Here is a 16,568-nt window from a genome sequence, read left to right as displayed (position 1 = left end):
AAGGCCTTAGGGATTAATCAATACATTTCTAGCTGTTTTGTTAGAAAGGTTCTCAATATACACAGCTGATAGACAAAAGGTCAATTAATTGTCAATACCTTTTCTTTTTTTTTTTAAATTAACCTCTCCTCCAATGCAATATTCTCTACCCAAAAGGGTCAATTAATTTCAATTCCCATCAAGTTTTAGGCAACTAGCACCAAAGTCATGCAAATAACAGAATTTTCAGTAACTCTCTAGGAAACATTTAACTATAGTGAAGTAGGGGGGAAAGAAGCTTGATAAGCTTTGCACAGCATATACTGATATTAAGGTCCCTAATTCTTTGCTTACTGAGGAAACTGAGTCAGAAAGAATTGAAATTACTTGATCAAAATCATACAACTAGGAAGTGGAAAAGTCAGAATTCAGATCTTGGTTCTCTACCTATATTCAGTATTCTTTTCACAGTACTAATGTTCTGACTCTAAATCCAGGGTTCTTTTCATGTCACCAATTTTTTCCTAGAATTTGAGGTTTCTTAGATTTAATTGTCATGAACTTCTTTGATAATCTAGGGATGTCTATGAACCTCTTTCTCAGAATAATTTTAATTACACAAAATATAATAAGATTACAAAAAAAACTGAAATCCCATTTTATATATATATATATATATATACATACATATACATATGTGTGTATACCTATACATATACATACATATATGTTTTGGAACTACAGGTTGAGAACTCTTGTGCCTAGATGATCACTAGAAGGTAACCTTTTAATCTGGAAGTCTATGTATGCTTCTGACCTATTCTCTTAGGACAAGCTTGACTTTTATAATTATCAGATGTGACCTGAACTCAGAGGCTCTCAATGAACCATAGTGAAAGTAGGGCCTCTATCTGGTACAAAGGGCCCTGCTAACCTTATTAAGTGGAATCTCTTCACCAAGGGTTTTGAGTTCAATTTCCAATCCTCTGTGAATGAAAATGATTTAAGGGGAAAAGGACACTTTTGATACCAGAAATCCCAAATACCCCATACACCAACCAAGAGAAGAAGAAGTAGGGAGAAACATGACCTGTTTTATAAGAAAGAGCACAACAGTCAATATACTTGGGTTCAAAACCCACCTTTGCTACAGTTGTTCTTGTCTGATTTGTGTCAGTTGCTTTTTAATTTCTCTCCTTATAAAGTGATGGATTTGGAATAGACAATCTCTTAGGTCCCTTATAGCTTCAATTTCTATGACCCTGCAATAGGATGAAGATGAGGAACAGGAAAAGAATGGGGCAGCAGAAGAAAAAGAAGATTTTTGAATGTTTCAATGCAAGTTTTTAAGAGGAGATCACAGGTTTCCTTCTGGTAGGAAACACAAACTGAGGGCCTGAGCCTAAGTCACTGGACTGGTTTTCCTGACAGGATCAAAATGTATTGGTATGTTTACATTACTTTTATCCAAATCCCATCAAAAAATAAAGGAGGCCTTTGGCAAAATACACACTATTTTAAAGGGTACCTGGAGCTAACACTGAATCTAGGTAATATATTTAGGGGAGGGAAGCCCCCACAAATAGGGGAAGGGCCCAATTTTTATCCTGTTCCTCTCTGAAAGGTCTCTGAGTTTGATATTTAGATCACTACTTCCTGGATAAACTCCTTAGCTTCCAAAGCCTCAAGTTTCCTCAGATCTAAAATGATGATGGGAGGAAGGGAACTAAGATACAATCTACCTCTCAATCATGTCTATGCTCATCTCTATGATCCTAAAAAAATTCCTCCTTTTTTAACTTCAGAGTAATCCTCTTATCACATTCCCATATAATTGGGAAAATTAAAAACATAAAAAAGAAATGCAGTCCCATAGCACCAATTGTGTGGGACACTGGAAAGCACCCTGGACATTTGGTGAGAAGACCCAAGTTTTTGATGTGCCATTCCTAGACCTGTCATTTACTTATGCTGGGCAATTCACTTAAAATATTCTAGGCCTATTTTCCTCCTCCATAAAATATAAATAGGACCATAAAATTTAGAACAGGAAGGAAACTTAGTTCACTTTGTCTATGTCATTTTATAGATAGGAAACATACATCTCAGAGTTACTAGGAGGAAAATTATTTGCAAACTATAACACATTACAAACTGGGAGCTATTTTTAAGCCATAAGAACATAAAAGTCTTCAGATTTTTGGAACTTAATTTTTTTAAATGTTATAAAGTTTTAAAAAAATACTTCAATTGGATAATGACTAAACAAATTGGCGTATATGATTGAGATAAAATACTGAAATGCTATAAGAAATGAGGGGGATGGTTTCAGAAAAACCTGGAAAGAATTTTGTGAACTGAGGCAAAGTGAACAAAATCAGGACAATACTGCACACAGTTACAACAATATTAGTAACAATGATCAATTATGAAAGAGTTACTCTCATCAAGACAATAATCCAAAATAGTTCCAAAGGAGTCATTGATGAAAAATGCTATTCACCTCCAGAAAGAGAACTTATGAACTCTGCTTACAAACTGAAAGATAATTTCTTTTACTGCTAAAATATTTTTTTTCTTGCCTTTTTTTTGGTGACATGACTAATATGGAAACAATTTGCATGATTTCACAGGTATAATGGATAGCATTGCTGGAAGGTAGGAGAAAATTTGGAACTCAAGATTTTAAAAAAACAACTATTAAAAATTTTAAAGTCTTCAGATCAATAAGGTTTCCAAATGTCCTTTCTTTTCTTTCAACTTAGGCCTTGAGTTTTAATCCTGTTTTTCCAAATACCAGTTCCCAGCATGTTGTCATGTCATATCTTCTTTAAAAATGGTTACCCTGAAATTATAGATAATTGAGTTAATTCAGATCATCTCACACTGGGGAGTAAAAATTAGAATTCAAAATTCTGATAAGGTAGAGAGGAGGTTTAAAAGTTTACTTACTATCTACCTCATAGAACTGCTGTAAGTAAAGCACTTGTGAAAATCTGAAAGTTTCTTATATTCATCAATACAACAGTTTTCCTCAAAAGAACTATATTGGGTATTTGGTAAAGGTACCAAAAGTTTAGCTATTCATACATACCTACTCTCAAAAGAACTTTCAGTTCAGTGTGGGAATAGAATACAAACACAGCTAACAGATATGCATGTTCAAGGTTACTTACTAAGTTCATTAGAAATATACCTGAGATTAATATATGTAAAGTGCTTTACAAAGTTTAAAGTATCAGTTGCTAGTTATATTATTGCCTGAAAAATCAGAGAAGATTTCTTGAGGCAGCCATATTTAAATTAGACATTTGGAAAATGTATAGAAAATTCAACAGGAAAAGGGACAGAATTCCCAGGAGAACAGAAAGGATTAATAGAAGAGCACATTGGGTTATTATTGCAAGCAACACTAATCAAAAAAGAGAAAACAGTAATGCAAGCAAGGGTGAAATACTTGAGGGAACATTGGCTAGGCAAAATGACAATGTACAAGCCATCTTGTAAGCTCTATGATTTGAAAAGCTAACCTAATGCTGGAAAGCTCTTTAAGAACCAGCATTGGATATGTTAAAAAAACACTGATTCTGTAATCAAAGGACTTGGATTCAAATCTTGCCTCTCAAAATAAATCATTTAATCTTCTTAGGCCTCAATTTTTATAACAGTAAAAAGATCAGATTAGGTTGAGCTTTGACATTCTTTCCAGTTCTAAATTAGGAACCACTAAATAACCCCCACACACATACTCCATTTCAGTGAGTAGTCCTTTAAGTTTTGTACAAAAAAAAAAAAAAATGAGGGACCCCTGAAGGAATGAAGAAAATAATATAAATAATAATATAAAATATTATTATATATAATATAATAAATATAAATTACTTTTTTTTTAAGTGAAGCTTTAAGAAGAATGATGGTGCTGTCTTTTAGCCTGTAAAGGACCAGTTTAAGAAGGATGAAGACTTAAGGATATGAATAGGCTTAACCATGGTTAGGGTTGGACTTAAGAACAAACATTTTAAACAAGAGCATTATTAAACTGTGGCATAGATCCACCAGTATATATTGTGAGATTTCCTTTTATTGAAGCACTTTTTAAAGTAGGGTAGATATCCAACTCGATGGATGGGTTAAGTCATCCTTGCTGATAAGTTTTGGGAAAAAAAAAGCTGACTCTTCTTTCTGCTGGATATTTCTCCCTTTCTCTTTTTCTGCTTCCTCCTCTTCCTCCTCTTCCTCTTCCTCCTCCTCTTCACCTTCCTCCTCTTTTTCCTCTTCCTCCTCCTCTTCCTCATCTTGTTCTTCTTCTCCCCCCTCTTCTTCCTCTTCTTCCTTTTCCTCTTCTTCCTCCTCATTTTGCTCTACTTTCTCTCTCTTCCTCCTCCTCTTCCTTTTTCTTTTCCTCCTTTTCCTGCTCCTCTTTATCTTCTTCCACCTCCTCTTCTTCATCTTTAGCCTCCTTCTCCTTTTCTGTGTCCTCATTCTCTTGTTCCTCTTCCACATTTTGGACCCCTACAGTGGAAAGAGCACTCAGACTCTGGAGTCTGAGGACTGAATTTGAATCCTGGCTCTGCCACTTACTAACTTGGGCAAAGTCACTTAATTTCCCTGGTCCTTAGTTCCCTCATCTGTAAAATCTGGGGAATGGGGAGAGGGAAAAATGGGATGTGCATTATCTGACTTCTAGAGTTCCTTACAACTTTATAAACTTACAACCCATCCTGACACAATTATATTCCAAAAGAGAGGGATAGACATTGCTTTTGGAGACTAATTCCCAGCTTAATCATTAGTACCAGCTGTTGTCCTATCACTCTGTTCCCAAGAGTGTCTTATTTAATATAGTGAGACCCTTGTTTCTGCCTTTCTTCCTAGACTATTGAGTGGTAGATAATCAGGACCCTGGGCAGATCTTGCAACCCTTCCAAACAAGTGGAATAACGTGATAGAAAGGAATCAGAAGACCCAGTGCTGAATCTACCTTTACCACTGTGTGTAACCCCTGGAAGCAACTCCCTCTGGGCCTCAGTCCTCCTGAAAAATGAGAGCATAGCACTAACTCTTGACTCCTTTCCCACTTTTCAAACAATACCCAATGATTAAGATAACCTCCAATTATCAGGAAATGATTATCATTTGTTTATTTTTATTTTTTTGATCAAAGGTTAAAAACCCCATTTTCACCTTTTTTTTCCTTTAGGAAAAATTCTGAGAGACATGAACACATGACAGAAAATAGACCAAAGATGTATTTCTGGTCTCCTCATCTCCAGATCCCAAGTTCTGAAATATCTTACTCAGGCAGAACTGAGTGGAGGGATCTGGGGAAGGAAGAATTTTTCTTCCTCTACTAAAGAAGGTTCTTGGACTATGATCTCCAAGACCCTTTTTAGCTCTAAAATTTTCTGTTCTGGGTTCCAACGTCTCATTTTGCTTTGATAGTCTGTGTTTTATGTTCTGAAGACCCTACCAATTCTAACAATCTATAAAATAGTTGGTTAACCTTTTCTTCTGCAAGAAGGTCACTTCCAACCAACCAATCAAATAAACATTTCTATTAAGGACCCACTGAATCTTTATACTACTGTGATACTACAAGGTGTGAACTAAGTCTCAAAGAGAAACATAATAGAACCCTATTGCTTTGAGACTATCTCACCTAAAAGATAATGGCTCTAAATAAATAGTTGAGTGTAGTAACAACAGGTCTGGCCCATGAGGGCCCAGTTCTCAGGAGCTAGTGCAGTGGGTTCTGCTTGCTGACAACCCAAATGAAGCCCTGGGGAACCTGCTTCTGGAAATCCAGAATGACATAGGACAGACAGATCTGGCTCTCCCTTTCAAGGCAGGCTTGACTATATAAGGGCATGCTTACTGTATGGTAAAGAGAAGGTCTTTTGATTGAATCAGAACTGAAATGTACATACCAAAAAAGCTGCAAGTATCCCTGTGATGAAATGTCGTCTTTCCTTCTTGTGGACACCACTTAGCATAAGGTTGACTCTGAGATCTGGAAGACTGGGAGTGGGGGGAATTGGAGATTGGGGGCTGAGGAGGTTAGGTGTCCTTCCTTCCATGGAGCTAGCTCATGAGCACATGGTCTCCTGAATAAACCATCATTCTAGGATGGGCTTGCCTTATGTTTCTATTAGGAGACAATAATATATACTGGAATAACAGGGAAACTCTGAGAATTACTCTCGATGAGGCATACTAACAAATTTAGGGTCCCAGAGCTTGTTCTCTATATTTCCCTCAGGATTCTAGAAGGAATCCAAAGAGTTTATAAGATTTTTCTCTAATGCTTTAAGTTTGAACCTCCATACAAGTATATTTTGCCCATTATATGCTTTGCTAGTGCCATTTAATATCTCAATATCATCAAGACTAGTGATTAGTGCTCCCCACTATCAATTTAACTATTTTCTCAATATTGATTAACCAACTGACATCAATTAGTTGTTGCAAAGGCATATTTACTGAAAGGTTATATATAGTAAGAACAAAGTACAAAAAAGTTCCTCTAAACCTGGACATACTCTCTCCTCTATATTTTTAGTCCTTGGGGAGAGTGGGCTCAAACTTAAAATGGCATCTAAAAACATTCTTCCCACCAGTGAGTTGTTTCATGTGCTTCATAACCGATAGACTGGTCCCTTGCTTGCATGAATTTCTCAGCTGTCAGGTTAATCCACCGCTGGGCTGGGTGTCAAGCAGCTCATCCCTCATACCTGGCTCTTTCCCAAACTCAGCCACAAGACTTGGTGGCTATTTTATCCTTTCAAGATTTCATAAGGTCTTGTACCAAAGGAAAGAAGACGCCAACAAGAGGTATCTCATCCAGACACAAGTTTACCTAGGAGAGTGAGCTCAGGAACTGATTGGTTAGAAGGAAAGACAACTAGTAACCTACCAAAACCTTTCAGAACTCAAGAGTTGTCATTCCTTACTCTATCCTAATTTAATGACTATCAGGAAGGAAAAAGAGCTAGTTTCTCAATTGAAGTTTTTTTTGTATCTATTTTTATTTTTGCCTCATCAGTCAACCAAAAGACCTTTTCTTTGTCACAAAGTAAACAGAATAGAAAAGCATTATACAGTACTTGCACATGCCCTCCAATAAAAAGCCCGGCTTTTCAATTCCTTATCTACTTGGGTTTCTGAAGGCAGGTTCCCCAAAGCTTCCTATGGGCAGGCAGCAGGCAGAGCCCCCTGAAAATGTTCTGAGCACTGAGACCCTCATTGGCTTGAGGAATACTTATATGGCAGTATGAGTGAATGGTGTTCTGTGAAATGCTGAGACCTCCTGGTCCAAAAGAACTAGATGCTTTCGTAGCCTTGTTGCCCTTTAGAAATGAGAAGCATTGTGAGGTAAGAATTTACAGACTGTCTCTGTTCACAGTTCTAGACCCCACCCCACCCCTTCATTCAATTCAACTGTTTATTAAGGGTTTTCTAAGTGCAAGGTATTTGGTAGGCACTAGGATTACAAAAAAAGCCGTCCTTGCCCTCAAGGAGTTTATATTCTAATTTCCTGGGAACTAGAAGATCACACACTATTAAATAAATGGCCAAATTGGGATTCAAACTTCAGTCTTCTGCTTAAAAATCCACCACTCTCCACTATATCAGGCCACTAAGTTCCCCAGTCTACACTGAATCAAATGATTATTTTCTCTACAGCTTAAAGAGTCTTATGTGAAGTAAACTGAAAAGTTAGCTGACTTGTTCAGGGCCATATAACCAGTACAGTGAAGGATAGGACTTGAACCCAAGACTTCCTGAATCTGAGGCTAGTTCTCTATCCATTATTCCAAGCTGCCTTCTCTTGTCTTGCACATAATAAAGCACTTAAATATTCATCTTGATTGAATTGAATTGATCCCTTAAAAATGAAATCCAATTTAACCAAAATTTGTTAAACTACTTGAAAGATAAAGGTTCTAGGCTAAAGCTATCAGGAATACAGAGATAAATTGCTATCAGGAATACAGAGATAAATTAAGGACTAGTCCCATACCTTCAAATAGTTTACTTTGGAGAAGGGAATTATTTGTCTGATATTCAAGGCCTTTTCATAATTTGGTATCACCCCATTTTTTAACAGTTATCTCATTATTATTCCCCTCTATAATCTCTATGGTTCAAACTGGGAATATATTGTCTACCCACAGAGCACATTCTGCTTTCCCACCTCCCACCTCCCTGCCTATAATATTCTCCACATATCTCTCTTTTTCAGCTGAATTCCTACCCATCCCTTAAAACCCTTCCTCCTCAGACCTCACAAAACACTTTGTTTTGTAACCCTCTGATCCATTTGTCCCGTGTAATGGGGGCAGCAAAGATCTCCTCTGTCATTAGTGGACATGTTTCCATCTCCTTTTCAATTTGTCCATAAATCCTGGGATATTTAGCTGTTGGCATGATGGTGTCAACCAAACCGTGTGAATTCTGATAGGAGAGAAGCATCTTTGGTCATCAGTGGAGGTGGGATGAGTCTTGTAAAAGAGACCAGAAGTAGTTTCAGGTACAAGATCAGAAACTAGAGCCAAGGAAAAGATGGATGCAGAATCAAGAAGGCTTCCTTCAGCTGCAGCTAAACTCATGGCAGAATAGGGGCAGCAAAAGTGGAAGCGGAGTGAGAGGTCTTCAGCTCCAAAAATATGTTGCTACTGTATATGAGAAGAGGCAGCATCAATCTCCACTGTACTTTCTGGTTGCTGTTCTGAGAAGCCCAAAGAAAAGGTAAATATCACTTGCTGCATATACTCTAAGGTCCTAGCATCTTCTTGTGAGTGAACCTTTACTGGACCCCTTCTGCTGTGATAGAGATGGAGGCAGGGAGGATAGAGAGAGTTGACTCCCAGCCTCAACTCCCTGGATGTTTGGTAGGTGGTAATTTAGGGAAATGGATGGTACAAATACTTGCTAGCTGGTTTTAACCCTGTGGTATTGTTTGCCTGGCCTTTGTTTTAAGTCAACATCCTTTACCTTACTGTGATGTCACGTGTTGATTTTGGTTTTGTAGACCAAATGGACACTCATTTTTTAGTGGATTGTCTCAAGCAGGCTCCAGGAACTTGAATGTATCATTAGGACATAAACACACGTAGTGACACATGTAATGTATATTAATAAATATTGTATATATTATAACCTTGTTCAATTTGACTGGTATCTTAGAATCCTTTCTGGTCCCTCATTGATTGGACTATAAGCTCTATGAGGGCAGAGACTTATTACTGAAACTGTGTATCCTCCCATGACCCAACTCTGCACATAGGAGATCTTTGATAATTGAATGATATACTCATTATCAGGGAAAATATCTGAAACAAAGACAGATGACATGGTTTTTTTTTTTTTTTTTCATTTTAAAAAAAGGAATAATTAATTTTTAAAAATATATATCTATAAAATGAAGGACTTAGACTAGATGTTATAGATTTCTTAAAAACCACCTAGTCTTAAGTCCTTCATTTTATAGATATAGAAACTGTGGTTCAGAAAAGGGAAGTTATGACTTGCTCCAACCTATTTAAGTGAGAAATAACCAAGCCCTGCAAGATTAGTTCGCTTGTCCTTTGACTTTAAGTTTCAGCTTTTTCCACAAATGAGGGAAGGAGATTTTGGATAAGGACTGAGAAAAAGTTATAGTAGACTATACTGCATGAGGGCAGGGATTGTTTCACTTTTGTAGTTGTGTCCCTAAGCACTTAACATAGTACTTGGCACATAGTAGGTACCTAACACAAACTTGTATATTGATGTGAATTGGTGAAGACAGCTAGATAGTCTAATGGAGAGAGCACTGTGTTCTGGAGTCAGAAAGACTTGAATTTGAATACTTCCTCACACATTACTAGCTGTTTGACTCTGAGCATGTCACTTACCTTCCTTCAGCCTAAGTTTCCTCATTTGTAAAAATAGAATAATAGCACCAACCTCACAGAGAAATGTGAAGAGAAAATATGGGTAAAATAAATACTCTGCAAATCCTAAAGTTCTATCTGAACATTAGCTGTTATTTTTGACTGTTGATTTGACACCAACAGTTTCAATCAGAGATATTTCATAGTTCCTGAAAGTTAAGCACTGGTATCATTCAAGAGTCTCATATTCACCTAGCAGATGGTACCTCACACCACAGGACCAGCTAACAACCACCACTATTTTTAAAAAAAAAACTCAAACTTGGCTCTGTTAGAAGGGGAAATAAGGAAAGCTTTATGTAGGGTGTGGTAGGAGTTGATTTTACCAGATGCCTGGTCACTTGCTTCCTGAGCAACAGCAGAAAAAACTTGAACACAAATACCAATGAGGGAATATTAGCGGTGGCTGGCAAATAGAGGGGTATCTTAATTTCTAATTTTGGACTGTGAGATACAGAAAAACAGTCTCCAAATATCTCTTTATACCAATCTCCCTCCCTCCTAAGTAGGTGTGCATATATATCATGTGGCTTGATAGACTAGATCCTATGGAAGCCAAAGCTAGTATGGCAAAAGTAGATCTATTGACTAGATCTATCTAGTAGAATACAGGGAGAGGAACTAGACCTGTTAATTTCATTTTGTATATGCAACCCCTAAATAAAGGAAACTCCTCTGACAAAATCAAATAGACACCTTCTCTACAACCTTAGAGTCTTGGCTGCCTAGAGCAATAAGAGGTGATGTGACTTTTCCAGGAAGTAACACAGTTTGTGTCAGAAATTGGACGTGGACCATGCTCTTCTACAGGACCAGCTCTTTCCATTATAGAGCTACCTCTCATATCCTAAGATCATAGCATTATGATGTTATGGGGAAATCTCTGGACCTGATATCAGAAGACGAAGACTTAACTCCTACCTTTCCAACTCACTTGGGCAAGTCATTTTAGATGGAAGAATTTGAGATTGGAAGGCATCTCAGAAATTATCTAGTCTCATTTCATAGTTGAGGTTAAGTGAAGTAAATTTAATTCAAAATTACATTAATGAGTTCTATTCAATTGCAAAAATATGGTCATTCATCAGAAGAGTTACATAGAATCTTAGAGCTGGAAGGGACTTTAGAGACCATCCAGTCCAACCCACTCATTTATAGACGAGAAAAAGAAGGCTCTGAGAGTCAGTCATTTGCTTAAGTCATATGATTGGTTGGTTGTCCTTCATTCTCAAAGAGGATCCAAATATCATTACTATTTTGAAATTAAGGTACAGTGTGTCCAACTATGGCTGATCAGAACAATATGATCCTAGAAGGCTCTACTACAGATTAGGCACAAATAGTCCACATGAACATTGGAGTGGAATTATCTCTAAATTTGCTCAGCTTGTGATTCTTTTGAGCTACTGCAATTCTATGTTGCTCATAAAACGCAACATCTTCTTTGATGAGTACATGCCATTCTGGGCAGTTCTATATCAGTGTCTCTCATATTATGCAATTGATTCCAAAGTTATTCAGAGAGACTTCAAGACTGTCCTTGAATCGCTTCTTCTGAGCACCATGTGAGTGCTTGCCTTATATGAATTTTCTATAAAATAGTCTTTTAGGGAAATGTGTCTGGCTTTTGAACAATGCTCTCTACAGTGGAGTTAAGGCCACATAGTTAGAAAATAAGATATTTAGATTAGAATCTAGGTCTTCTGATTCCAAATCCAGTATTTTTCCAGTTATGTAACTCCTTCAGCTCCTCATTTGTAAAATGAAGGGATTTAACTTGGCTGTGTACTTCTCATCATGCCAACTAAATGATTAACTCCTAGATAGGGTCAATATCATATGTTTGTTGGTTTGCATATTATTGGCATTTACATGTTGTTTATTTGTACAAAATCAATTCTAAGGATCCTTATTTAAGGATCCTTAAAAAGTTTCATGATTCAATGATTATAAAATATCTGCTCAAAGAATATGTACCCTGTGCATACTACCAATCATACCAATATTAGAAATCTTTATAAGATGTTCCATGCTATACAAATACACACTATCACTTGTCTATTAAATAAGAAAAATCAGTTAACTAGTTTTCACTATAAGGTTTTAAGAGGAGTAAACTAAGAGAGAGCCCTTATTAAACAGAATGACTCAAAGCTGGATGCTGGACTTGGGATTGCTGGGATTGCTGGAAAGTTAAAGTTAAAAAAAAAAAAAAGAACATAGTGCTTGCAGGTGCAAGAGATGATTCTCTCCTTTTAAAGAGGGAAAACCTATCAAGGTCAGCTGACTGGATGTAGAAGGATGGAACTCTGAAAATGTGTGCTTGAATCCAGAACTGGATCTCTGCTTTCTTTTGTTTTAGAACACAGGTGGTTATGCCCTCCCTGACTGCTCAGGGAGGTGAAAATCCCAAAAAGGAGTTGATCACACCCTCTCTCTTTTCAGAGTTCCAGCCCTCTACAACTGAGTAAGGATTTGAGAATGTCATAGGAATGTTCTCTATGTTCTCTAGGGAAAAAAGAACTAAGTATTTTTTCCCTAGTCTGATATAAGGTAAAAGACTTAAAGAGAACACCTAGTTCCAACTTCTTTATTTGGAACAGATGTAGAAACAGACAGTAGTGATCAATCCAAGGTTACACAGTTAATGAACCATGGGCTTCTAATTCTCAGTTTACTTTTCTTTCCATTATGCCAGAGAACCTTAGTCTTTATTTGTGTCATTGATCCCTTTTGCGATCTGATGAAACCTACATATCCCTTTTGACTATATATTTTTTACATTCATAACTGAAGGAAATACTAAACTTCAATTAGAAGTTAGCAAAAATAAAAATATAATCATTTTCCCAATCCAAGTTCATGGGATCCCTGAAACCTATCAGGAGTTTCTGGATCCCAGATTAAGAATGCCTACAATATAGTATCTATGATTATTCTACCCAAGGGCTACCTAATAGAATAATTATATCAATAACACATTCATATAGTATTGAAGTTCAAAGGAGACTCCAAATGTGGGGTCCCAGACCTGTGTTGCAAGGTATCTCAAAAGAATTTGCAGGCAATTAAGATAATCTCTGAGGTACCACTACACATCTGTCAGATTGGCTAAAATGACAGGAAAATATGTGTAGAATGTTGGAGGGGATATGGGAGAACTGGGACAGTGATACATTGTTGGTATAGTTGTGAACAGATCCAACCATTCTAGAGAACAATTTGGAACTATACTCAAAGGGTTATCAAACTGTATACACTTTGACCCAGCAATGTTTCTACTGGGCTTATATCCCAAAGAGAGCTTAAAAGAGGGGAAGGGACCTGTATGTGCAAAAATGTTTGCGGCAGCCCTCTTTGTAGTGGCCACAAACTTGAAATTGAGTGGATGCCCATCAATTGGAGAATGGCTGAATAAGTCATGGTATGAATGTTATGAAATATTATTGTTCTATAAGTAACAATCAGCAGGATGATTTCAGAGAGGCCTGGAGAGACTTATACGAACTGATGGTAAGTGAAATGAGCAGAACAAAGAGATCATTGTACACGGCAACAAGAAAATTATATGAAGATTAATTCTGATGTACGGCTCTTTTCAACAATGAGACAATTCAAGCCAGTTCCAATGATTTTGTGATGGAGAGACCCATCTGAACCAGAGAGAAGACTGTGGGCATTGAGGGTGGATTACAACATAACATTTTCACTCTTTTTTGCTATGATTTGCTTGAATTTTATTTTCTTTCTTATTTTTTCTTTTTGATCTGATTTTTCTTGTACAGAAAGATGGTTGTATAAATATGTATGCCTGTATTGGATTTAATACATATTTTTACCATGTTTAACACATGTTGGATTACTTGCCATCTAAGGGAGGGGTGGGAGGAAAGGGGGAGAAAAATTGAAACGCAAGGTTTTTCAAGGGTCAATGTTGAAAAATTATCCTTGCATATATTTTGAAAATAAAAAACTTCAATAAAAAATTTTTAAAAGAATATGCAGACTGGACCTATCTCCAAGTCAAGGGACAAAGTTTATTATAATTATAACCCTAATTGAAGCAGGCTAGCAAAGAGTCAGAAGCAAGAGGATAATTTTATAATTAAAAGAAACAAAGATCAGGTTCAAGTCACTGATAATGCTAATTTTATGGCTTAGAGGTACAATTAAAAAGTAGTAGGGGTGGAGTTGTGTCCATCATTGAATTCTATTGCTTCATGAAGAGTATAGAATAGAGGTAGAGCAGTTCCCATCATTAAATTCTATGTTTTACTGACCTACAGGTTGTTCCCTAACAGCCAACATTGTTTGTGGCACTCCCACAGCCCTGCAGCTTTAGGGTTCCTCAGGAATAGCTACATTTTCCATAGAAAATAAATCTCATTAACAAGACATTATGTTTTGTAAAGTTTTGATGCTGAGTGAGGTAAGCAGAACCAGGAGAACATTGTACACAGTAGCAACAAGATTATGTAATGGACTTGGCTCTTCTCATTAATGCAATTGATGTAAATTGTGTCCCCTTTGACTTTTGGGGAGCCCTGAGGTTTTGTCCTCTTTTTGGGGGGGAAGTTCCTGAGTCTCAAATTCTCCTCTGAAAGAGGCTCACCCTCAGGGAGCCCAGTTGGGTGGTCCCATTCAGCTGGAGATCTGGTCAGATTCATGGTCCCACCCTCTATTGAGTTAAAGATTAGTCCACAACTACTCCCAGTAGCTCAAACTCCCAAGTAATTTCTTTTCAATTGGAGATCTAGGCCCAGGGAATTGTCAACAATTGAGGGAATCTCATTCAATTTTGAATGGAAGCCCAAGCCTCAGATGGCTAATAAAAGACAACTGTGAACCCCAAATCTTCGCAGAAATCCTAAACAGGATTATGCTTACCAAGGAAGCTGCCTTCTTAGCAAGCTGTCCTGCCAGGACTTTTTGCCCACTGGTGAAGATATTCTCTTCTCAGTGTTAATCATTACTATCTTCCTAACAGGACCTTTTGCCCACTAAGTCTGTCTTCCTAGCAAGCTGGCTTCTCAGTGCCAATAAATCCCTTTCTGCCACATAGATTCAGGTTTGCGAATGTTTTCAAATAGGTTCTGTGCCTCCAACCAGAGGGGATTTCCCACCCCAATTCTCACACTTTATCACAACTACCACTAACTTCATCGTTTCACCTCGTCACAATGATCCAAGACAATTCCAAGGGACTTGGGATGGAAAATACCATCTGCATCCAGAGAGAGAACTATGGAACTTGAATGTGGATCAAAGCATAGTATTTCACCTTTTTTTTGTTGTTTGTTTGTTTGCTTGCTTTTTTTTTTTCTTGTGTTTTTTTTTTTCTCTTTTTGGTCTGATGTTTCTTGCACAACATGACATACAAAAATATGGTTAAAAGTATTACACTCTACATCAGATGGCTTGTAGTCTTGAAGAGGGGAAAAGGTAAGGGAGAGAAGGAGGAAAAAATTGGAACACAAAATATTACAAAAATGAATGCTGAAAACTATTTTTACATGTTTTTTGGGGGAAAAAAAAACAAGATACTACTGAGAAAAAAAAAGTTTTGCAAAAATTCTTTCCTAACAACCTTAGTGAGGTAGAGTATGACCCTTATTTTACCAATGAGAAAAATGAAGCTTAAAGATATTCAGTGGCTTTCTGAGGGTCACAAGGCTAGTAAATATAAAAGCCAATACACAAAGCAAAGAAGTCTCTTTACTGCTTGTCTCACAATCTTGCCAGTATATCCCAAAGCTTCATTTTGCCTCTTAACCAATTTTTATGTTGTTGTTTTTCAATAGAATTTTAATTGTAAAGGGATGTTAAATTAAAGTTAGCTGTTTTTATTATTTGTTCTTTCTTTTTACATGTTTTCTAAAATTCACACACACACCCCCACACCCTCGCCAAAGTCCTTCAGTATAAAATCTAAAGCTGCTTGCCTTTTAAAGCTTTATCCATTTCTAAACTCTTTGTACATACCAAGGCCAGTAGAGTCAATCAAGAAGAATATCCAAGTACTGAAAATCTCCATAAATTGTTTTCATTTGTAAATTTTCTCTTTTAATTCAAAAATTTTATGAGTCTTTGCAGAAAAAGTCACCAAAAGAAATTTTGCTTTTTTAAGGTTAATATATATTCATCTTGACTTATTCTATTGGTAGTGGAGAATTTAATACTGAAAAGCAGACAGGAATTGAGATTTTTTTTTTCTAGCCTGGCCCTTCCATGGTTACCTGAAGGCAAATGCATCTCTTTGTTTTGCTGACTTATTCTACTTTTCTGGAGTCACAAAGATTCTATATTTCTGTAATTATTGGTTGAAATAAAGGGAATCATTAGATTTTAGGATGAAGAGGGACCTATGTAGATCTACAGCCTAGGTGTTAGGGGAAGAGTGCCCCACAATCTGAAAAATCCCCATAAAAATTTTTGGCCCTACCTTCATGCCAGAGAAGTCTGAATTTTTTCTTTTTCTTTGAGCAGGTATTCATAATACCTTATTACAAAATTTGGGTTAAGTATTTGGTCACAGGCTTTGTGTCATCTACTGGCTTTTGCATGTCATACAAGACTAATGCAAAACTCCCCATAATTCCCATTTAATTTCTTATGCTGACCTGCAATATATTGAAACCATGGTGGGAAAAATTA

At 36.8% G+C, this 16,568-nt stretch overlaps 1 protein-coding gene across 2 annotated transcripts; it reads right to left on the bottom strand.

Moving 5' to 3' along the window:
• Positions 1–4,042: 4,042 nt before the first annotated feature.
• LOC100926266 (UPF0329 protein ECU05_1680/ECU11_0050-like) lies at positions 4,043–8,922 on the bottom strand. Of its 2 annotated transcripts, XM_031951217.1 has the most exons (3): positions 8,263–8,922; positions 5,907–7,325; positions 4,043–4,491 (listed from the first exon to the last, which is right to left on the bottom strand). In XM_031951217.1, the coding sequence occupies exons 2-3, from the start codon at positions 6,054–6,056 to the stop codon at positions 4,075–4,077; spliced, it is 567 nt and encodes a 188-aa protein (XP_031807077.1). In that variant the 5' UTR covers positions 6,057–7,325; positions 8,263–8,922; the 3' UTR covers positions 4,043–4,074. The 2 variants fall into 2 exon arrangements, with proteins under 2 accessions (XP_031807077.1, XP_003757920.1); XM_003757872.4 differs by lacking the exon at positions 5,907–7,325 and having other exon boundaries at positions 8,263–8,912.
• Positions 8,923–16,568: the final 7,646 nt, after the last annotated feature.

Source organism: Sarcophilus harrisii, chromosome 2 (genome assembly GCF_902635505.1).
Source record: "Sarcophilus harrisii chromosome 2, mSarHar1.11, whole genome shotgun sequence".
Lineage (NCBI taxonomy): Eukaryota > Metazoa > Chordata > Mammalia > Dasyuromorphia > Dasyuridae > Sarcophilus > Sarcophilus harrisii.
Note: the sequence above shows the minus strand (reverse complement) of the source record. Positions and strands in the feature narration are given on the sequence as shown.

Excerpts from the sequence above, each read along its gene's own strand:
- LOC100926266 (XM_003757872.4), bottom strand. The coding sequence starts at position 8,451 with ATGCTTCTCTCCTATCAGAATTCACACGGTTTGGTTGACACCATCATG. Across the intron at positions 4,492-8,262 it reads AAAACAAAGTGTTTTGTGAG|GGGTCCAAAATGTGGAAGAG; the intron begins GTCTGAGGAGGA and ends TTTCCACTGTAG.